General features: G+C 34.7%; 1 protein-coding gene across 14 annotated transcripts in view; it reads left to right on the top strand.

Moving 5' to 3' along the window:
- The window catches only part of PARD3 (par-3 family cell polarity regulator), a 741470-nt gene that overhangs the window by 332445 nt on the left and 384408 nt on the right, over window positions 1-24617 (top strand). For all 14 annotated transcript variants that reach the window (XM_043965636.1, XM_043965637.1, XM_043965630.1 and 11 more), the window contains exon 4: window positions 13930-14108. In XM_043965636.1, the coding sequence (XP_043821571.1) occupies window positions 13930-14108 (179 nt within the window). The remainder of the gene's footprint in view (window positions 1-13929; window positions 14109-24617) is intronic.

The raw sequence follows: 24617 nt of genomic DNA, 5'->3' as shown, positions 1-24617 counted from the left end.
GTGATCCAATTTTAATTTTTAGTTATAGCAATAGATCTATTTTTGTGTTTATGCTCTATCTAATATCTGCCTTTTATAGCTTCATTGCATCTCTTCTTAAATATGTTCCAATGATTCTTTATTTAAAAATCCAATAGAATCAATTAAACTCATTCTACTGCTATTTGTATTTAAATAAATTTCAATATATAAAGTGTCATAACTTCTCATGCTCTCTAAAATCTCCATCGGCATTATTTGTCCATTCTTTCTCTTTTATTTCAGTTCTTCTGGTATCCATTTTCTTTTCATTTAACATTATTTCATCAAGGCCTTTCCATATTTATTTATGTTCTTCATATGTTTATCTTAATTGCATTATAGAATTCCAGTACAATAATGTACCACAATTTATTTAACCATACCTTTATTATTAAACACTTATGCTTCCATTTTTTTCATTATAAATAATGCTGCTATAAAAATCTATGAAGAGATACTTGTTTTGCTTTGTTTTTGATAGCATTATCAGGATGTATTGTCAACAATGGAGTTATTCGGTCAAACTGTATGATTATTGTTATAATTTCTATTGCATACTAACAGATTGCATTCCCAAAATATTACTTTTCTCCTGTCCTTTTTACAAAAACTGATCCACCTCATAGAGTCATTAGGATGGAAAGTTCTTTGTAAATTTTGAAGACATATGTGCATATAGGTATATATTTCATCTACATGTCTATATGTATAGAGACCTTGTGTATATAGTATATGTGCTAATCAAATTTCAGTTATTTTCACTTTGGGTCTAGAGCTTTTAGAGTTTCTTTTATGCCACTCAAGTCTGAATTTAATTTTTTCCTTTATCAAATATTATTTTCTAAGTATATTTTATGGTGGGAGTGATTCATTGCATCCATCCATCCATCCATCCATCCATCCATCCATCCATCCATCCATCCATCCATCCATCCATCCATCCATCCATCCATCATCTAACATCTATTTTTTATCATCTATCATCTCTATCTCTCTTTATCTGTTATCTAATTTACTTTTATTTATCTATCTCTTCATTGCACAAAATAGATTTAGAGTGATTGCTCCCATGCATTAAGCAGAATACAACCACTTGATGGCAGTAACGTGATTATCATTATAGATAAGATTAATTTTTTTTGTGGGAGGCAACTACGTGACACAGTGGATAAAGCATGGGCCCTGGATTCAGGAAGACCTGAATTCAAATCTGGCCTCAGACACTTCACACTTACTAGCTGTGTGACCCTGGGCAAGTCACTTAACCCCTGTTGCCCTGCAAAATAAAAATAAACAAACAAACAAAAACAAAGATTAATTTTCTTTCTAAACAATGATAGAAATTTTAATCATTAGTGATAGTTGTGATGTCTTTTTGCAAGTTAAACCTCATGAACCTAAACAGGGTTCAGAACCTAATTAGATTTAGTAATCATGACTTTAAATTTCATGTTGTCAGGGTGGGGGTGGGGGCAGCTAGGTGGCACAGTGTACAAAGCACAGGCCCTGGATTCAGGAGGACCTGAGTTTAAATCCAGCCTCAGACACTTGACACTTACTAGCTGTGTGACCCTGGGCAAGTCACTTAACCCTCATTGCCCTGCCAAAAAAGGAAACACACACTCACACACAAATAAAATAAATTTCATGTTGCATCTTAAAAGTGATTTAGGTTCTAAAAAATAGTCTCTGAGGAGATATGTTCTAGCTATTCATTTAGTGAATCTACACCTCTCCTAAGTAAGTTACTTTTAGACTTTAGGCATAATATCTGTACTGTGATCTAAAGAGATTCTTTCCATATCAATGTAAAAATATTATATAATTCATCAGGATTCATACATCAACATATAATATGAGGAATAATTTTTTTTTTAGCAATAAGACATTTGGCACTTTCCACTTGCCCTTATAAATGTATTCTTTTAGACTGTTTACTATATCAATAATAATGAAAGAATGCTTTCTTTTGTAAATGGAACTTTATATATTATGATAATCATAGACCCTTCAAATTTGAATTGCACTTATAGATTTCATCTTTCAATCACCTCAACTCAATGCAAGAATCCTTTCTAGATTGGGAAAGGTTAGTGATGCATTGGAAAGAGAAACCACATTAGAATTAAAAAAACAACTGAGTTCTAAACCTGACTCTGCCCCTCTCTATTATCCAATTTCCTCATTTGTAAAATGGGAATAATAGCACCAATTCTACTTAACTTACTAGGTAATTGTGAGGATCTAATGAAACAAATGAGTATTTTGAAAGACTTTAAAATATTCTACAAATGCAAACTGCTCCTCTTTGTCCTCCTCCTCCTCTTTTTCCTCCTCCACCATTACTAGTACTACCACCACCAGTGCCACCACCACCAGTGCCACCACTGTTGCTGCTCCCTCCATCAGCAGTAATACCATCACCCAGTGCCGCTACCACTACAATACAAATAACAGCAGCAACAACATCTGTCACAGGTGGTCCATCAGTTCTTTCTTTTCATCTTATTCTTGGAAGTGGAATGCTTGTTTTCACATTTAAAGCCATTTTTTCCTCACTTAAAAAAAATATTACCAGTGCTTAGCACAGTGCCTGACTTAATAAGTTCTTGTTGACTGATTATAATTAGAAAATCAAAATGTTGGAAGCAACCTCAAAGACGGTCTATCCTAAGCCTGAACCAGAATTTCCTCTCTAATATAGCCACCAAGTGACTATCCATTCTTTACTTGAAGACCTCTAATGATGAGGAAACCAATATAAACTGAAGCTATCTATTTTGCTTTCAGTTAGTTCTACTTATTATTAGTCAGGTTTTTTTCTGTTATGTTATCATGCTAATTCTCAGTAAATGAGACACTGATGAACTATCAAAGAGAGACTGGCTAGAGTGGCCAGAGGGATCCTCTAGGAGCTGAGATCTTATTTGACAGTTGACAGAAGGCTATGATAGGCAGCTGCAGTTTGGCTCCAGGGAGCCTCAGTTTTGTTGTTTTCTGAGCTTCCAAGCTGTCTTATTCCCTTTTCAATATATGTATATAAAGTCTCAGAAGGGAATAATCAAATGGAACCAACAGGAATGTTTAGTTTTTTAGTTACTTCATATTTGGTGAGAAAAGTAGGCTATCTCAGATCTTGGATTCTTTATTTGATATTTGCCCTTTTGGTGAAATTTGATGATCTCAAAATTGGTACTTTGCAAAAACACTGATGTCAGTAGTTGGCAAGGAGTAAATAAAATTACAAAGAAGAATATTTCTTATTTTTCTCTTTGTTTTCATGCATTTGACAAATGATAACAAATACAAATGTTTATACAGAGATAAAGAGGATTACATATAATACCATGCATGTCTATTATGTATAGATTAGATTTTTTCATGTATAAAATTTCACATAATTATAGCACTGTCCTACAAGTCTACTTTCCTTTATGCTCTTCCTTTTTTCTGTCTCATGTATTTTAAAAATGTTTTATTAATGGTCTTTTCTTTTTCCTTAAAAACAAATTTTGGTGTTATCAACATTACCCTCAATCCACTCTCCCTCTCTTAAAGAAAATAAAAAGGTAAAACAGCCTTTGTATCAAATAATTATAGTCAGGCAAAACAAACGACCCATTGACCCTGTCTGAAAGTATATGTCTTATTTCTGCTCATCTTTTGTATTTCATCAAATTCTAACAAGCTTTAATAGTCTGATACTCCTGCTTGTTTTTGTATCTCTTTTGATGCACACATACCTAGGGTTCCAACGTTCTAGAGATTCTGTTTGCTTTGATTTTATATATATCAGGTAAGCCATAGGTAATTATTTCATAATAAAAATATTTTTTTCTAGCTCCCCCTCATTGTCTCTTTCTCCTTCATCTAAAAGCCTCTTGTATTGAGTATATTCTTTTGTATTTGTCTTTTTGTCTCTACTGTGTCTTTATTTCTTTGTTTCTCTCCCTTTTTCCAACTAGATTAGGTAATTAAAGTTCATGGCAGAATATTAAATTAATTGGCTCTATTGGTGAATATACTTTATCTATACATTTGCCCAGTAATGCTTTGGTTTTCTATTTCATTGGATACTAGTTTAGGATAAAATAGAATTTTTACAAAAAAAGACATGAAACATTTTACTGGGTCAATCGTACCAAAGGGTTTTGTTGTTTTTTTATGGAAACATATGCTGCAAGATTCAAATCTAAAAACAAAGAAAACAAATAAATGAAAATCTTATTTATCTCTAGAGATAGAACCTGAGCCCATTTCTGCCAGATGATAAGCCAGCCCTAGTGCATTACTCTATGCTGCTTGTGATAAACATATTTCATCACTCATTAAATTAAGACGGTTGTCCTAAAATTTGCCTCCCAGTTGATGTGAACAGTGCTCCCTTATTTAAAACAAAATGATGTTCTCTCAATTCTGTTTATTTTTTATCATTATTGTCACTGCTTAAATAATACTGATGATCTTATAGAATGCTGTCTTAACATAAGAGCTTATATTTAAAGAAGTATATTAGTATCCAAATATGGCCCTTGGGTGATAAATAAGTTGTATGGCACTATAAAAATGAAGAGGAGTGCGTATTTAAATGAATCTCCAATTAATTTCTAAAAATGTCATAGTAGCATATGCGCCAACACTCTTGGGGAGTCAGTCTTCTTTTCATGGCTAATTACAACCTTACCCTTCTCCAACCTGCTTCTATAGTCATTCATGGCTGCCTCTCCTAGCTTTTGTAAGAGAGCACATATGTTGGAAAATATGAAAGTGCGTGCAAATGCAAGTAGATACCCAATTAGCCCCACTTTAGAAGTGCAATTAATACACAGAGTGGTGAAGATTTATCTAATGAAGTTCAAATCTGTGAGGTAAAGGATACTATCTTCTTGCTTTGTATAAAAGTGGGTGGGTAGGGAGAAGTGGCGAGAGGTTTCCTCTATACTAGCAACATAACAATGAAAAAAATAGCTCACATTTATTTAGTGCTTTTAAGTTTATAAAGCTTTTTTGACATCTAAGTGGATTCTCACAACGACCTTATAAGGTAGAGATTTGTGTTATTTTTATCGTCATTTCATATTTTAAACTGAGACCCAGACAAGTTATGTTATGGTCCTGTAGCTATTGTTTTAGGGAAACGATTTGAACCCAGGTCATCATGACTCCAAATGTAATTCACTATCTACCTCTCTTTTAAAAATGTTCATCTTTCACGTATCTTGAAATTCAAGTCAGTGTTATGACCATAGAAATAAGAGTAAATACCATCAAAGTCACAAAGGCAGGGGTCATTTTAAATAGTGTAGTAGTCATTTTTTACTATATTTCCTTTATTTCTTCCTAAAGGTTAAGTGTCATTATTTAACTGCTGGGGAAAAAATCAAAAATAAAAAGCAATGCCAATGGAAAAGTAGCACCTCTACATTCTCCTTTATTACCCCTCTTATTATTTAGTCTGTTGGAGATGCAAACAAATGTTACTGACCATCTCATCTTTTCTGCTCATTTTATAGATGAAGTGACTTGGCCTCTGAGAAAAGAGTTGACTTTTCTAAGGTTAGCTTAGTCGACAAGGATTTATAGAATGACATCACAAGTCAAGGCTGACTTTTTCGTTTAGTTATTATGTATGTGAATCTACTTGTCAGCCCACATAGCTCTCGTATTTGGTCCTGGTTTCTGCTTAAAATATTAAAAAATATCCAAAGGATATTTAGAAATATGACTAGTACTTGAGAGAGATTTTTTCCAAACAATGAATGATGTTGATTACATTACCTTCTCTACTTATTCCAAAGTAGAGCTGGGTAAATTTCATTTTTATATCTGTCCATACCTCATTTGACTAATAAAAATGACACTCTACTCTGGACCATTTTCATTAAAATGACTTTCTGTATTGTTGTGTTTGTGACATTTTGCCAATTAAAATGCGTTTTTTAAGCCCACTGAAAATACTGCAATACTTGTTTTTGTTTTTGTTCTGACTTTCGCTATGCTTGTTACCTAGGAAACAGCAATTGGGTTGAATTTTATTTGCTTGGTTGTCAGGCTGTCAGAGTTATGGATAAAGTTCTTAACTGTCGCCTTGTGCAAGTGTTTTTAAAGATAGGGAATATTTCTGCAATGCTAGAGTATTCTTCCTCTTCCCATTCTCCAATAAGTAGATTTTGTAATTTTAGAGTTAATCTGATTTAATGGAATAAAGACTTAGGGCAAGCCTAGAATCAAGAAAACCTGGGTTCAAGTCTCACTTCAGACACCCATTAGTTTTCTAAGATTCTAAGTTAAAAGAGAAATTATTGAATCTTCATAGGTGCACATCCTTAGGTCAAATAAATAGTACAACCAGACCCAAAGTGACCCTTTCCTGGCCTTCCCCATGCCCACAAATTGGTGAAGTATTGTATGACTAGATACACAGTTAGGTGGCACTGGGCCTGATGTCAGGAAGACTCATTTTCCTGAATTTAAATCTGGCTTCAAACACCTAGTAGCTATGTGATCCTGGGAAAGTTGCTTAAACCTTTTTGCCTTAGTTCCTCATTTGTAAAATCAGCTGCAGAAGGAAATGGCAAACTATTCTAGTATCTTTGTCAGGAAAATCGCAAATGGGACTTGGTATGGCATGCTAATTATAAGTCAAAAGAGAATACTTGCAATAGGGGCAAAAATATTTGAAACAAATTTTTTTTTCCTCTGAAAAGTCATGGGCATCCATTAGCATTCTCAAAGTCTCTCTCTCCACCAAGCAATGGGGAAAGCAAATATCTTAAGAAAAAAACAATCTTTGTGATCTTCTCTGGTCGGGCCTTTAGATATGGTCTAGGATGATCCCTTTCATTTTACAAAAGAAGAAACTGAAAGCTAGAGAAGTACAATGATTCCTCCAGTGATGTAGGCAGTAAATGACAGTGCTGAGATATGAACTTGGCTCTTTTTACTTCAAATCTAGATATTATTTTCTTCAGTGGCCAATGTGATTCTTATTAAATAAATAAATAAATAACTTCATAAATGACCTATTTTGGATCTGTCACCTTAAAGTTTCAAAAAGTAGATCTAGAGCAGTTTATCTAATGCTGATTTCATATGGGAATAATGAAGTTTATTTTAATGATGCCACTTATTTAACTAAATACGTCATCATAAAGAAGTAATAAACTTTTAAAAATGCATTTTACAATATAAGTAATTTATATTCAAATCCCATATCAAAATCAAGATAAGTGAAATTTCAATAAAACTGGTCAATTCAAGCACATTTCATATTAAACCCAATAGGCATATGACAATTTAAAGCATTTTTAGAAATCCCCAAAAGTCCCAATTGGATGTGATTTTTTTTTTTTTTAGTGTTTTATCTGAATTTTAGATTTAGTTGCACTTTCAGTTTGTTTTTGGAAGCATGACCACAAGGACCTATCTTACTGCCCATGATAACTAATATTTTTATTTAAAATCTCACTTTCAGAGACTTATTCTTGTCTTCTACCAGCCATACTCTTTCTCACCCCATCACATGTAACCTACAAGTTTTCCATCTCCATGTTTGCATGCCAGAGGTATCAATCACACCTTCTAGCCACATTGCATCCTACAACACTCCTAAGTGCTGCCCAAACCAGATTAAAATGGACTTGGGAAATATTTAACTAAATAAACAAAAATGCAATAGAACATAAATGTTAATATGCAGTTTTCTGAGTCAACATGTAGCTCACAGGGATTCTTATAAATGGCTCAGTTGCCTTGTTTCTGTTGGACTTTTTTTTTTAATTATAAAAGTAGTTTACTATTTTCCAGTTAAATGTAGAGGTAGTTTTCACCATTTGTTTTTTATAAGATTTCTAGTTTAAATTTTTCTCCCTCCCTCCCCTCCCCCCAAAAAACCAGCAAGTAATCTGATATAGGTTTTATATGTACAATAACATTGAACATATTTCTGCATTAGTCATGTTATAAGAGAAGAATCAGAGCAAAAAGGAAAAACCTCAAAAAGGCAAAACAACAGCACCAAAACCAAAAGAAATAGTATGCTTCAATCTGCATCTAGATACCACAGTTGTTGTTTTTTTTCCTTCTGGATTTGGAGAGCATTTTCCATCATGAGTCCCTTGAAACTATCTTGGACCATTGTATTGCTGAGAAGAATCAAGTCTATTACTGTTGATCAACACATAATGTTGATGATGCTGTGTACAGTGTTCTCCTGGTTCTGCTCATCTCACTCGTCAGTTCATGCAAGTCCTTCCAGGTTTCTCTGAACTCCTCCTGCTCAAAGTTTCTTGCAGCACAATAGAATTCCATCACATTCATATACCAAAACTTGTTCAGCCATTCCCTAATTGATTCCTCAATTTCCACAAAAAGAGCAGCTATAAATATTTTTGTACATGTGGGTCCTTTCCCCTTTCTGTTGGACTATGATACCACTGCAGTATACCTTCTAAAATAACCTAATTTGTTAGCATGAAACATTGAAATGCTATTCCATAGTCAGAAAATAGAGAAATAATTTGGAGAACTTCTATTGCATGGATTAGTGGGAAGAAATAATGAAATCCAATAATGATCAAATAATTTTGCTGTATTCAGAAGATAAGGAAAATATTGATATAAACTTATGTGGATTTTTTTTTATAACTTTGGGATAATAAAATGTAAGGTGTAAACACCTGCCACTGAATAATGTTTTTTAATAGACAACATATACAAAATAGTTTTTTGGTTTTTTTTTTTTTTTGTAGAATTCAACTGCAAAAGAGAGAAATAAAGAATGAATAGTGGCTACTAAGATTTTTTACAACCTCCCCTTTTCCCTAATTCCTTAAACTTATAGAGACAGCCTATAAGGGCCACCAGAAGAAACATTTTTTTGAGAAACAAAATAGAATATTAGTATACTACTAGTGCTTGAAGGGCAACTTATAGACAGCATTGTGCAAAAAAAAAAAGACACAAAGACAAAGCTATTTAGCAAATAAAGAGGAAAATGAAATTTGTCTTGATGTCAACAAAGGGAATAAAGGAAAAGAATATTAATACCTAGAAGCTAATGAAAGCTATCTCTATATAAAGTACTGTAGTTGTTGATGATTAAGCAGATAGAGTAATAATTATAAAAATTAAATATATGCAAATTAAGGGGTCTGGGTAATGTGCTTCTTAGCTTCTTGGGGGAATTAGCTAATGAGCTTACTGAACTGGCACTTAGTTTTAAAAGGGGATAGAGTACCCATTAAATACCAGAGCTGTAGGAAAAGAAAATGGTTATGAAGTGCTAGATTGGCACTCTTCCAGAAACAGAATTTCATTCCCTAATACTCTTTTGAAGAAAAATATTAAAGGCGATTTAATAAGCATCCATGATATCCTACATGTGATCAATAAGCAATGCACATTCAGAAAAATAAACCATAATATTGAGGTTGAGGTTGATTGCTTTAAAAATTTAATTATAAGCCTGTTGAGCCAAAAGGATGAAGTGCATAACATGTGAGGGGATTTGATACAGTGTGCTACAAAAATGATGGGAGGAAGTAAGATTGACTTGGCAACAATTGCTAACGAAGGAACTAACAACAGACTAAAAGAAAAGAAAGCAAAGTTTTTGGTAAAAAGGAAAATTTGCTGCGCTCCTCCACTGACAAAGACTTGTATTTAGTCTGGCCTGCAAACCTCCATGGCAAACAACGACTCACATTCCCTATATTGATACCCCGTGCATTACTGGGTACCCTACCCTTTCCTTACTAGAAAACAAAAGATGCTAAAATGCTTGGGGATGTCCTGGTTTGTTTGTTTGTTTGTTTGTTTTACAATCAGAGAACTGAGGAAGCAGGACAGATTGGACATGAATTCATAAATTCCTGAGTTCAAGTCCAGCCTCAGGCCCTTACTAGTTGTGTGGCCCTTGCCAAATCACTCAAACTCTGTCTTTGTCAGTTTGCTCATCTGTAACATTGGGGAAAATAATAGCACCTACTTCCCTGGTTTGTTGTGAAGATAAAATGACAATATTTGTCATGGGGTTTTTTTTGTGTGTGTGTGTGTGTTTTTTTAGTAAGGCAATTGGGGTTAAGTGACTTGCCCAGGGTCACACAGCTAGTAAGTGTTAAGTGTCTGAGGACAGATTTGAACTCAGGTACTCCTGAATCCAGGGCCGGTGCTCTATCTACTGCACCATCTAGCTGCCCCATTTGTCATGTTTTGTAAAGGATAATGTGTTATGTGAATGTTAGCTATTTATTATTTGTTCCCCCTCCTCCTTTTTTTTGCTTAGTCAATTGTATTGACTAGTGATTCTGTCCCAATGAATAGGCTTAGCCACACTTCTGTGGGAATCTACAAACTGCAATAATAATTATTTATTCTTCATTTTGGTAGGAAAATTTCAACCGGGGAAATCTGAAGATATGAAAATATTAAGAAAAACAAAGTATATGAAAAAATGCCTTCTTGGTAGACTACGTTGTACAGTGTGATTGATAGGCAGTAGAGTGCATCTTACTGATGTATCTGTATTGAACGGGCAATGTAAATAGATATCAAACTGAACCCAAGATTTGAAAAAAAGAAAGTGGGTGAATATCTTAGGAAATCCCAAAGTTCTTTGAATGAACCCATCATTCTTTCTGAAACAGAGGTCCATCTTTTTAGTAACATTATTCTGGTGAGTCATGAACCGCTGCAATCTTGGAGGATCATTGAAATTGAGAATCACCTAAGGGCAAACAGAAGGATTGCAGGGCTAATATATGTAATATGTAACACATAAGAGAGGGACAATTACATAGGAGAAGTGGTGTAAAAAAGGTCTTCAATAAAAGAAAAATAGAAAAAGATCATACAGTGAGAAAGAGACAAGCAATGGATAGCTCACTTACTCTGTGAATACTCTTGAGGTGTCAAGAGAAAGTGAAGAGGGCTTCCAGTGTGCCTGGTTAACCCCCTGTAGTGAACTTTTTATGGATTTGGGCTTTACCTATATGCCTGGAGGCAACATCCACCTCAGTAAGTTCACAGATCTGTTGGAGTTAGAATTATATGATAGGAGAACAAAAGCACAAATTTTAGAAATGGACTGACTAGATTTGAGGCCACCCTATACAAACTTCTGCTTCTATAGAATAGAAAACAAGCTTATAGCAGCTAAATGGTTTTCACTGCCTCTCAGAACTATTTAGTGTCATGTAGAATAAGTACCAATGTGACTATTTGAGTATATGTCTTGAAATATATTTCCTTATGCTTGATTCTGTCTTTATAAAAACAGCCAGCAAGCAAATAAAATAATCATTAGATTCAGAGATATTAGGAGACCAACTGGCTAAGATGCTCATTGTTTAGTATTAAATAATAAAAATTAAACAGTAAGAAAAGTTCTTTTTATACTCATAAGTTTATGGAGGAGCAGATTTGGGATATTCACCAGTCAAAGTGTGCATATGCGTTTAATTCTTTTCTAATTCATGCTACAACTTATTTAACAGGCTTCTTACCTGCAGAGGCAAATCAATATTTACACTACATTAGTGCCACAGAGAATTTGAAGTCTTGTGATTAGGGTTTATTGCTGTTTTATCTACTCTTCAAAGTAAGCACAGACTTCAAACACCCTCAGCTGTCATCCTGGATTCAGTGACATTGCTCTAGTCCCATGTGTGCTTCATCCAGAGGTTTAATTATTGAACATTCTTTTTCTTTGTATTTTGTTTTAATATTTCAGGGGACATACTTTGGAAATCTCTATATTAAATAAACCAAAGGATTCTTGTCAAGAATATTCAATTAGTGCATATCTTTAAATCTATTTCTTTTGCTAAAATTAGAGAGAAGCATTTGCTCTTCCAATGCTCAGTTTGCTTTTAACTAGAAGTCATTTTTAAAATTATTATAGAGGACACAAGACTTCTCTGTCATAAATATCTTTCACTTGGGCTTTTCTGGCAACAGTGGGTTGGCAAATTATACATAGGTGAGAAGGCTATGTCAACCTTATTCCAGTACAGACATGGCTTCATTTGTGCAACCTTTAGTTTGAATGGACAAGTGATCTCAGGAATATGTCAGACATAGTTGTGTCTCATGGCTCATTTTGTTGATAAGGTTGAGAAATGAATAGTAATCCCTTCCCTGAGATAGCACTGCTTATTCTGCATCCACTTGTGGGCAAGCAAATCCAAGAGAATCATGCCTGTTCTTTGAATTTGTCCTGGGCCTGAAATCCTATATTAATATGGTCACTTTATTATGCTCTCTGGCTACTGCTGCTGGTGGGTACAGCTGTGTCCTTTGTTATTCATATCTCCAGGGGTCTGACCAAGCTTCTATTTGTTAAGCTTACTGTCTCTAGGATATGAACTGCTTTATTCGTCTATTCCTTAGCTTCACAGTAGAAGTTCTCAAAGACCCTTTAATATAAAAACAAAAATACAATAACATGTCACTATTGTGCTTGCTCACAAATGTACTTATACATTTTCATTTATGAGTTTCATTTAGACCAAGTTATTATACTATTATAGAGGAATTAATTTCTCTTTTATGACATTTCATTTTTACTAAGTATTCATAGTTGAACTTCTGCCTTGAAATATTTAGTGATAGACTCTCTTTAAACTCTGCTATCCTATGATTCTTAAGGCATAATTAATGCCATTATCCCATTTAAACAAACAAGGACAAAAACAACCCAGGATAATAATTTACATTTGTAGAACTCATTTCCTTTGAAGAGCCCCAAATGAGCTGAGTTTAGTGATATGTGAAGTCTGTTTATTAAGCTTTTCCCTAAGCTTTTAGTGAAGAAAAGGAAAAAAAAATCTGTTAGGCATGCTAAACTGAAGCTTCTATTTTCTCTAAAGCTAATACAATAAATTGGATATATCTATATTAAGATATAAATTTGTGTATACACTTTATAAATGTAATTTGGGTTTTTTTGCAGGTTGATTTATTCTATATTGTCTTGTCTCTATACTTCCTTTTTTCTTATTCTTATCTTATTGGGTTTGGTCGTTCCCTGAGTTTTTATGGTGACAGAGTTCAGTTATAGGAAGTAACCCAGGTATGTCTGAGCTGCTTTTGTCATGGTCACATGAATAAATTGCAGTACAGAATCCTTTGTTTACATGTATTCCAGGTGAAAACAACATTTAATGCTGTAATGTGATGGCTGTTGCACATATTCACATATATCTTGACAAAAAGCACAGTATAAGTTTCTTTTTTTAAAGGTAGTGCCCATGGAAATATCATATACATAGGAGCTGTCACTCTGCCAATCCATGCTATGAACTTTTCTTACAGAAATTTTTTGGGGGTTATTGTATTTTAACTTGTGCAGAAACTCCTCAAATATATGTCTATAGCTATTAGTTCTTCACTTGTTTGGCATTACTAGGAAATGAGCTGTTCTATCAGTTTTCGAGTAATGTTGTAATTAGTTTATATCTGTCTTCTGATGACCAAGCTAGTTAATTCCACACTTTCATCCCCAGATTGGGCACTGAATAATGTATTTGGGGTGGAAGGAAGTATACCAACTTTCTACAGAATTGTGACAGGAGTTGTAGTATAGATTGGTGGAGGGTGCCCTTATATCGATGAAATTATAGACACTTCATAGAAATTCTTCTATAGAAGTTATCTACATGTCACCAGAAACATTGGGTTTAAAGCTTTTTATAGTGATATACTAACCTTAATGAACACAAAAGAGTATCATAGCTATGAAATGTTAATTTGTCTTTAACCATTGAATATAAGAAAGTGAAGGAAAAGACTCCTGGGTGTCACATCCCTTTAGCAAATCATTTTAATATTTTTTAATCACTTGTCCTTTAAAATAAACTGTACTTTGGTGTCATTTAAAAAATAAAATATACATATCTGTACTTTCAGATATGCCTCTTCATGTACGACGAAGCAGTGACCCTGCATTAATCGGCCTTGCAACCTCTGTCAGTGATAATAATTTTTCCTCTGAAGAGCCATCACGGAAAAACCCCACACGGTGGTCCACAACAGCTGGCTTCCTGAAGCAAAACACTTCTGGGAGTCCTAATACTCGTGATAGGAAGGTAAATACTGTATCTTTTTATTGTGCTAATCAAGCTTTTCTCTTGGATATTCATATTTGATCTATGGCTTTAACCTTTGGAAAAATCCTATACTTCTTTATTTTCACCAAGGTCTTTTTCCCCCAAAAGTCTTTATTTCATATTATTTTTAAAAAAAAGATTACAATGATTACTTGTAAGCTGAAGCAGTTATCACACTTTGCATAATTCTTATATTTTGTTTTAATGTTATCTCAGTTCAATTTAGTTAACATTTATTTAGTACCTACTGGATACAGAGCATGGAAAATGAAAGAGAGACAGACTGGAGTAAAGACAGAGTTTCTTTTCTCATGGAGATTATGTCCAGTAAGGACCTATGCACAGATAATGATAGTACAGAGTTGATATATTAGAGACATGTGAGACCAGGAATCAATTAAATCAAGAGAGGAAAGAAGAATACTACTAATCAAAGGATCTGGTGTGTCTTCATAGATAATGTAGCATTTGACTTGATGTTTAAATGCATTTACTAGGCTTATAGTTTATGGACAACAGTATGAGCAAAGACAAAGAAGAGAGAAAGTGCCCAAATAGAGTTGGTTAGTTTGCCTGGAGAATAATGAATATAGCAGAGTCATAGAAAAAGAAAATGGTGTCAGATTATGGAGGCCTATAAATGTGAGGAAAAGGAGCTTGATTGTAACTTGCTACATATACTTTTTGTCTCTTTACAACTAAAGAAATTTATGAGGCCATTTTTTTTCTTTTCATTAGACTTGGAATTGTTTAGTTCTCTCATAGTTCACCTGTAACAGTAGTTGATTTCACCATGGTTTAGTGTGATCAAAGCATATAAATTCAATTCTTAATTTGATCAATTCTATCCTTCTGCGAGTCTCTTTAGTGAGATAATAATTGTAAAGTGCTTAGCACAACGTCTGGTACATAGTAAGCACTATATAAATATTAGTTATTATTATTATACAAGAAGACATGAAATTTATTTAATTACCATATTAAATGTATTTCGACATACTAAAATAGTTTAATAATAGATTTATCACGGCATATTTGAAAAAAAAAGTATTGTTATTGGTTCCTTGGTTTCTTAGACAAGTATCCAACATCTGAATCTGAAGGCAAAGGATAAGTCCAAGAGAACTGCTATGAGGAATTTGGAAGATTATAGCCCATTATTTTTACTTGGCGAAGACTCAGTGGTAGAGAACTATTATGGTTTAGTGAACAGAGTACTAGAGTAGTTTTTAGGAAGGCATAAAGTCAAATACTGCCCCATTATATTTGTCATGTGACTATGTACAAATTACCTAACCTCTTTGAGATTCATTTAGTTCTCATCAGTTAGCAACTAAAGTCATATATGGGCTTATGATCTTAATTGGTGGAAAGAAGTTACTCAGGGATGAAATCATAGATCCTAGTCATATGAATGAATGAATAAAGAGTTTTTAAATGCTTCCTATGTACAAAGTACATGTTGACATATATGACTAGGAAAAGCCTCATGTAGATATCAACAACTGAACTGAGCCATTGAGAAATTTCAATAGCTAGCAAAGTTGCATTTTTAAAAATAGTTTTAGTTTGTCAATGGCTTCTTTAGACATTGGAAAGAAGCTATGATTCTCCATTATACTTTACTCTGAGTTTGAACCTTAAAGAATTTCATTAAACAGGCCCATGCAGCTATAAATTTCCCAGTCTATGGGAAATTTCTGAAATGTGGAAAAAAAGCTTGATTAAAGACTTTTTTAAAAAAGGTTTTTTTTAAGTGATTTCAAAGGTGATTTCAGTGCATGAAAATATTTTAAAGGACCCTCAATTAAATGTTTTCAGGATTATTATTTAGCTAATTGGCAATTTACCAATGGTGTTTTGTAATTAATTGGAAAAGTAAAAAAAAAAAAGATCTAAGAATTTAGAGTTAGAAAAGATCTTATAGGTAATCCAACCCAACTGTTTCATTGGCTACTGAGGTAGCTGAGTGAAATGATTCATCCCAGTTATACAACTGCTAAGTAGCAGAGGGAGGGATTTAAATCCAGGTCACATGAATTTCCGAATTCAGGGCTTTTTCTTCTACACTAGTATAATCAAACACTTAATAAAAATAGGTGTCTTGAAAGCAGCATGTTGACTTAGAAAACTACAAATTAATATCTATGCTTTTATATTTTTATGTATTTTGTTAAACATTTTCCAATTATATTTTAATTCAGGAGCTTGACACCACTGATTATGCCATACAATCCCCAAAACATTTGGAATTTGAATCATCAGCCTTCTGATTAGTGGCCAAGAAGTGGAAACTGTTATACCATAGATATATTACTTTAGGTGACCATTTAAAAAGAAAAAAAATCTTTAAAGTATTTATTCAAAACCTATTCTGGTTTTCATTATCACATTTTATTATTTTATGTTATTTTAATTCTTTTTGTGGATTTCAAGAGCAGCTTACTTCTCTTACGGAAGTTTCTGCACACATATACATACTCAGACGCATATATCCTTAAACAAAATACTATTTATAACAAGTCTTTTCTTTAGAAAGTTTTTTATTCTTTATTCTTTTCACTTACTGATTTATTAAGCTTACCAGCCTGATACACCCTCCCATTTGAATTTGGTTATAAACTTTTAAAAAATATAACTTTAAATGATCACTTTCACTATTGCTTTATATTTAGTAATAAAAAGATATTCTTCCTGCCTGTTCAGTATTCATATACTATCTTCTCAGGGAATTGCATTTGCTGATAAGGTGCAAGGCATTAAACTTATTTATTCCCATAAAGGACATGGCATATTACCTCCCCTTAGAGCCTCATTTTTTTTTTTCCCTCAAATGTTCTGATTAAACCAAGGAAATAAACTAAATTGCCCTAAAGGTCCTATACTTCTGTTATTTCCTTTTCTACCACAATACCTTGAGGGATCTTGAGTAACTTATGAACTTAATTGCATTATCTATTTCCACGTTGAAGAAGGAATCTTGGAATAATTATTTGATTTGGTTTAAATCTTGTTTTTTATTAACCTCTATTGGCATGCATTCATATAGTACTACTTCATGCAAGGACTTGTGTTCCTTCATTAAAAATTTACAAATATTTATGTTTAGTAGATTGTACTAGGGCCTGGTGGAGGTACAGAACTGTTATGTTAGTGGATTTTACTAGGGCCTAGTAGAGGTACACAGGTCAATAAGAAATATTTGTCTTCAAGAAGTTATAACATTTTTCGGGGTGTAATTGTATAAGATGAATACATAAGAGAAATATAAACAGTGGTATAAATCAAGTCAGAAGATCATTGGAGGTTTCATGGAGGGGAGATTGGCATTTAAGGTGGGTATTATCATAGAATCTTAGGAGGTAGGGGGTGGGGATGTATTTCATGCTTAAAGTTAGGCATGGTCAAAGACAGAGAAATAGCCAGACACATGAAGTGTTGGATTGTGTCTGTGTATAGGGGGAATGGGGATAATGAATTGTCCAAGTTGGATGGATGGTGGGCTGATTATACAAGGGAGAGTTGTGTTATGTAAAACTGGAAAGAATTTGGAACCAGACTATTGGCCAGCCAATAAGTATTAAGTTCTTACTGTGTCTCAGGTACTATACTAGACACTAGAGGCATAAGTATAAAGAATGACACAATTCCTGATTGATAGAATTTGCATTCTAGTTGGAGAGAAAATAGGTACATATCTAAGTGTATGAGTATGAAGCAAATTCAAATTTAGTCAAAGTAGTTCAATATAAGGTAGTGTGGGAGGGAAGATACTAACAGTTGGGGTGGGGAGAGTAGGAAAGGCTTCATGCCGAAGATAATGCTTGATCTGAGTCTTAGTAGAATTTGGGGATTCTCCAAGCCATACATAAGGAAGGGAGTGCATTCCAGGTCCTTGGGATGACCATTGGAATGGTTATGAGACAGAGTGGCAAGTGTGAGGAACAGATAGAAGGCCTGTTTGGCTAGACCACACAGTGTGGGAGAGGACGTATTTGGCTCCAAAGAGAGGTTGGGGCAAGGTAGTGTAGAATCTTTAAAGTTAAACAGATGAGTTTATGTTTTATGCTAGATGCAAAAGGAAGCCACTGGGGTTGACTGAGGCAAACAATCCGTTTTGCCATTAAGGAAAATTAATTTGGCAACAATGTATGGGCTAGAGGAGAGTAGGGAGAGACCTGAGGCAGGGAGACCAATTCTGAGGCTTTTGGAATAAAGTAAGTGAAAGGTCATGAAGGCTTGAATTGAGATGATAGCTTTATGAGTAGAGAGCAAGGGTTGTGAGAGTGGAAATGGTAAGATTTGGCAACTGATAGGATAGCCAAGTGAGTGAATCAGGAGTTTGGAATAATGACAAGATTATAAACCTGGGAGACTATAGCGACAGTATTGATTTTGACAGAGCAAAGTTTAAAAGAGATAATAGTTTGGGGGGTTGGGGTCGGGAAATATTGAATTCTGTTTTAGGCATAAGTTTAAGAGGTCTCTGGGGCAGCCAAGTGGCACAATGGTTAAAGCACTGGCCCTGGAGTCAGGAGGATCTGAAATCAAATTTCACCTCAGACACTTAATAGCTGTGTGACCCTGGGCAAGTCATTTAGCCCCAGTTCCCTTAAACATCCAGGGCATCTCCGGTCATCCTGAGGTATATCTTGCCACTGGACCCAGATGGCTCTGGAGGAGAGAGTGAGGCTGGTGACTTTGCACAGCCCTCCCTCCCCTCACTTGAATTTAAGTGATGCTAGTCATGACATCACCCCAATGGTATGGTCCTCTTTGAGAATGAAAGGCAAACAACAGTAAGACGTCTTTGGGATCTTGAGTTTTAAATGTCCAATAGTCAGTTGGTGATATGCGACTGAAGCTCAGGAGAGAGACTGTAGATGGATAAACATATCTATGAGTCATCAGCACAGAGATGATATTTAAACTCATGGGAGTTGATGCTAATAATAACAAGAGTATAGAATGAGAAGAGAAGAGAACTTAGGACAGGTGAAAATCTGTTCATGAAAAGCAATTTATTTTAATCAAAGAAAAGCAAAAGATAATAGAGTTATATATTTGGAAGAAACTTTGTCATCTAGTCAAGCCTTTTCTTTTTTCCTGAATATGTATTAAGATATATTAGAATACTCACACATCAGGTAGGGGGGGTGTGTGTGCATGTGTGTATGTGTGTGTATATGTGTGTGTTTCCAACCCATGGGTTTGTGGGATATAATATAGATATATCTCACAAACTCATGGGCTGAAAATGAACTCTTCTTACTCCAAAGTGTAGTCAGGCTGCTCATTAAATGAGATGCCCAAAGAACATCAAAACTCTTTGACCTTGGCTTTATACCACCCAATTAATGGCTAACTTGATAGTCCATAAGTATATGAGTACATCAAGCTATGATTTCTTTACGTTTGCTATGTCTTGAAAGAAAAATGAAATGTTTGCTACATTTCAGAATTCCTGACTGTTTGATAATGCTAATGATGCATCAGAGCTGCTCTTCCCCTTAAGAGACTAGCAGAGTGTATACTTAAAAAAAAAAAAAAAAGTCAGTTACCCTGACCACCTAGTAGTCTCTGTTCCTTCAATTCAGTTTCATTATATATTTAGCATCTAGTTAAAAGACTACTTTTGGGGGGCAGCTAGGTGGCGCAGTGAATGAAGCACCAGTGCTGGATTCAGAAGGACCTGATTTCAAATCCAGATTTATACAATTGACACTTACTAGCTATGTGACCCTGGGCAAATCACTTAACCTTCATTGCCCCACAAATAAAACAAAGCAAAGACTTTTATTAAAGGTTTTCCATGTAGTCAAAATTTCATCCAGGGAAACAATATTTCTGTCAATCTGAATATTTTCTATCATCTTTACCATCTCTTTGGTGAACGTTATTACATAATAAGGTCGATGTCACTGTAAATGAAGAGATGCTGCTTGCTTGGTGGGGAGTCTTGAAGCCATCCTTTAAAGAAGGGATGACTCAAAACACTAATCAAATGCAGCCTACATTGAAGTTCCAAGGCGAAAACCTTTGCTTATGTGTATATGTGAGAATATGTTCAGGTGTAGAATCTTTTCAATTGAATGATAAATATTGCCTTTATTAGTGTGTGTATTTTAAGGTACAATTGGGCAGGATTTGTATAGAAAAATTTACACTGTTGACATTTTGACTAGCTGCCAAGAGGATCTCAAATCTTGTTAGGGAAAGTATCTGGAGGAAAAAAATTACTCTGGATTCCTCTCATTCATCCATTAATCTTTTTTTCCCCCCTTTCTTCCTGTTTTTTTTTTTTAAAGAGAGACCTTGGAATGTTTTTTACCCCCTGGGTTTATTATTTCTGTTTTCCTTTGTTTCTTGGCATGTTTAGTGTCTTACCAGTACCCTTGATATATACAGGCACTTGGCAGAACTGCTGGACTAATTAAATCTTTGTCACTTCTTTTTCCATTCCATTAGAGTGTCTATTGCCTTATTTTTTCCCCACCTAGCTTTTTTTTTTGCTAAAATAAAAAAATAAGATAAAACTGACTTTCACCTGCAAAGTTTTCAAATGTTCTTCCCTCTTTCTATCCCAGGTCATGTGTAAAACATCTGAACTATTATTGTCTTGAATGGTGGTACTTTAGAACAATAATATCCCCCTTTTTCAAGCACTGTACTAGGCATTATAGGAAATCCAGAAGAAACGTAACACCTGATTCTTGTCTTCTTGGGATTTATAGGCTAGGTGACATTTCATAATTTAAATCCAACAATTGAATGGAGGTTGTTTTGGGGATAACTTTCCTGTTTTTCCTAAGAACCATTTATACTGTATTTATAAAACACAGTCTTAAGAAATGACAATGATTCCAAATCTGCTCACATTTTTGACATGCTATGATTGATCTTATGGTTAGAGCTAAAACCAGGGGAGAGGCTACATAGCTGCCATGGGCAATGAAGACTTGAATACTCCAAAAGCCCAGAAGTGGGGAGCTTTTTAATAGTGCTTTTTATACATGTACATATTTCAATGCAAGAAAATTCTATGATTCATGTGGTATATTTATTTTGTGATAATCAGCTTGTCTTGTCAGAGTAAAGGCTTAAAGCCTCCAGTGAACATTTAACAAATAATTGGAGCTAATTTTCAAATGCCTTTTTCTTCGGGTCTCCTTACGTTCCCCTCTGGCCTCCTACAATTCAAATATGTTGGAGTTTTGTTTGTTTTTTTTAATTGTTTTTTCTCTTAAACGTGTGCCCACATACAAAACCACATGAATCCTATATGGTCATTTTAATGTTAACATGAATATATCTCTTGTTTGTTTTGAGAACTTTGTGACACTCCTTTCAGATGATGATGGCTGGAGGTATTGCAGACTGCTTTAGTAACCTGGAGGGTCACAGTAGAAGCTGTGATTAACTAGAAATCATGAAGAAATAAATGCCTTAGTAGCATTTGTTTATACTTTTCTCTTCCTTGTCAAGAAATGTTGAGTATGTAATCATAATAACAATTACATTAATTCATGTTTACATAGTGCAATACATTCTACAAAGCACTTTGATCAAAGTAATAGGACAAGCATGGTAGTACAAATATCTCCATTTCATACATGACGAAATAAAGCCACAGGCAGGCTTGGTAGAAGCCTTATTTTTAATTTTTATTTTTTTGAGGGCAATGAGGGTTAAATGACTTGCCCAGGGTCACACAGCTAGTAAGTGTCAAGTGTCTGAGGCCAGATTTGAACTCAGGTCCTCCTGAATCCAGGGCTGGTGCTTTACCACTGCACCACCTAGCTGCCCCCAGTAGAAGCCTTATTGAATCTGGGATTCTAACCCAAACCATCTGACTCAGGCTATTACCCTATCCTGCCTCTATGTGCCATGCAAGGAATGTAATATATAAAGTCATTGGTGTCTAAATTTAGACATTTCTATAGAGCATCTGCTTCATTTTCCAAGGATGATTAAGCAGTTCTATTAATTAGAAATAGAAATAGAAAATTATCCCTATCCATGGATACCAACCCTTTGCCACCCTCTTAACTAAAATAACTTTTAGTAAAGGTTCAGTTGCTACCTGCTTTTCCATTGATTCTTTTTTTTTTCTTTTTTAGGCAATTAGGGTTAAGTGACTTGCCCAGGGTCACACAGCTAGTAAGTGTTAAGTGTTTGAGGCCAGATTTGAACTCAGGTCCTTCTGACTCCAGGGCTGGTGCTCTATCCACTGTACCACCTAGCTGCCCCTCCACTGATTCTTACAGCAAATTTGTACTGTTTGTGAAGTAAGATAAGGCATTGCATTATCCATACGGTACCAGATTGCTAAAGTACCTCATTATTCCATGGAAAATTTTAGTACATTTTTGGAAAGTTTCTTTAACTTTCCTGGGCTCTCTGCATAAAAAGCTGTTGATATACCTTTCCCTTGTGTTCTATTACTTCTATGCCCTCATCTCTTATTATTCCTTTCTGTTGTATTTTTTTTCTTCTTCACTACTCTCTAATCTTCACTTCTTTTGTCATTTGTCCTCTTCTTTTGGCTTTTGCTCATAATATATATGATACAGTAAAGTACTAAATGAGTTCAAAATTTCCATTTTACTATTGACTTGCAAACAATATGTCACTAGTCAGCTGCTAAAAAGGTAATACACTTATTTGTGAGGCTGGCATAGCTGTCAGCCATAGTGATAATCACAACCATAGGAAGGAAATCTGAAATGCTGTAGAATGACTAGCTGTTTTTGGAAGAGTCCTTTTGCTGGGTTTAATTTTGTGAGGTGATAGATTTAAGGACATTTCTGCTGAGAAATGGATTTATGGTTTACCCTTTGCTATTTGAATTTCATATTATAGGTGACAAGACAAATTTCACCCTTCTGGTTTTGCATGATGGGATTGTCATTCTACTTAAGACCATTAAAGGAAGTTTTAGTAGGTGATATTTCTATTACTAAAGAGGCAGTCTTGTGGATATAGTGAAGAGAGAAATGATTTGGGAGTCAGGAAGACCTAGATTCCATCTGATACAATGGCAGCACATCCTTGGGCAAACTCCATAACTTCCCAGTACCCCAGACAACTATCAAGAATTTAAATGGTAGACAATCAGACTACCTAAAAATTATTTTATAGAGCTAGAAAAAATAATAACAAAGTTCATCAGGAAAAACAAAAAATCAAGAATATCCAGGGAAATAATGAAAAGAAAATTCACAGGAAGGTGGGTTAGTGGTACCAAACCTGGAGCTTTACTATAAAGCGGCAGTCATCAAAACTATCTGGTACTGGCTAAGAAATAGAGTGGAGGATCAATGGAATAGGCTAGGCATAGGAAATGCAGTAGTAAATGACACTAGTAATGTAGTGTTTGATAAACCCAAAGACTCCAGCTTCTGGAATAGGAACTCAGTATTTGACAAAAACTGCTGGGAAAACTGGAAGATAGTATGGCAGAAATTAGGCATAGACCAACATCTTACACCTTATACTAAAATAAGGTCAAAATGGATACATGATTTAGTCATAAGAGGTGATACCATAGGTAAATTAGGAGAGAAAGGAATAGTCTACCTATCAGATCTTTGGAAAGGAAAACAGTTTTTGACCAAACAAGAGATAGAGTATATTATAAAATGCAAAATGGATGATTTTGATTATATTAAATTAAAAAATTTTTGTACAAACAGAAGCAATGCATCCAAAATTAGAAGGGGGGCAGAAAGCTGGGAAACAATTTTTGTGGCCAGTACTTCTGATAAAGGCCTCATCTCTAAAATATATAGGGAACTAAATCAAATTTATACGAATCCAAGTCATTCCCCAATTGAGAAATGGTCAAAGGATATGAACAGGCAGTTTTCTGATGAAGAAACCAAAGCTATCCATTCCCATGTGAAAAAATGCTCTAAATCTCTAATGATTAGAGAGATGCAAATTAAAATAACTCTGAGGTACCACTTGACACCTATCAGATTGGCTAAAATGACAAAAAAGGAAAATAATAAATATTGGAGAAGCTGTGGGAAAATTGGAACACTAATGCATTGTTGGTGGAGCTGTGAGCTGATCCAACCATTCTGGAGAGCAATCTGGAATTATGCCCAAAGGGCGATAAAGCTGTGCATACCCTTTGACCCAGCAATACCACTTTTGGGTCTTTTGCCCAAAGAAATCATGGAAGGGGGAAAGGGACCCACATGTACAAAAATATTTATAGCTGCTCTTTATGTGGTGGCAAGGAATTGGAAGTTATGGGGATGCCCATCAATTGGGGAATGGCTGGACAAGTTGTGGTATATGAATACAATGGAATACTATTGTGCTGTAAGAAATGATGAGCAGGAGGAGTTCAGAGAAACCTGGAGGGTCTTGCTTGAGCTGATGATGAGTGAGATGAGCAGAACCAGAAGAACATTGTACACAGTATCATCAACATTGAGTGTTGATCTACTGTGTTGATCTACTGTGATTTTTCTCACC

The sequence above is a fragment of the Dromiciops gliroides genome, chromosome 5 (assembly GCF_019393635.1).
Source record: "Dromiciops gliroides isolate mDroGli1 chromosome 5, mDroGli1.pri, whole genome shotgun sequence".
NCBI classification, from domain to species: Eukaryota; Metazoa; Chordata; class Mammalia; order Microbiotheria; family Microbiotheriidae; genus Dromiciops; species Dromiciops gliroides.
This window is presented reverse-complemented; position numbering and strand designations above follow the sequence as displayed.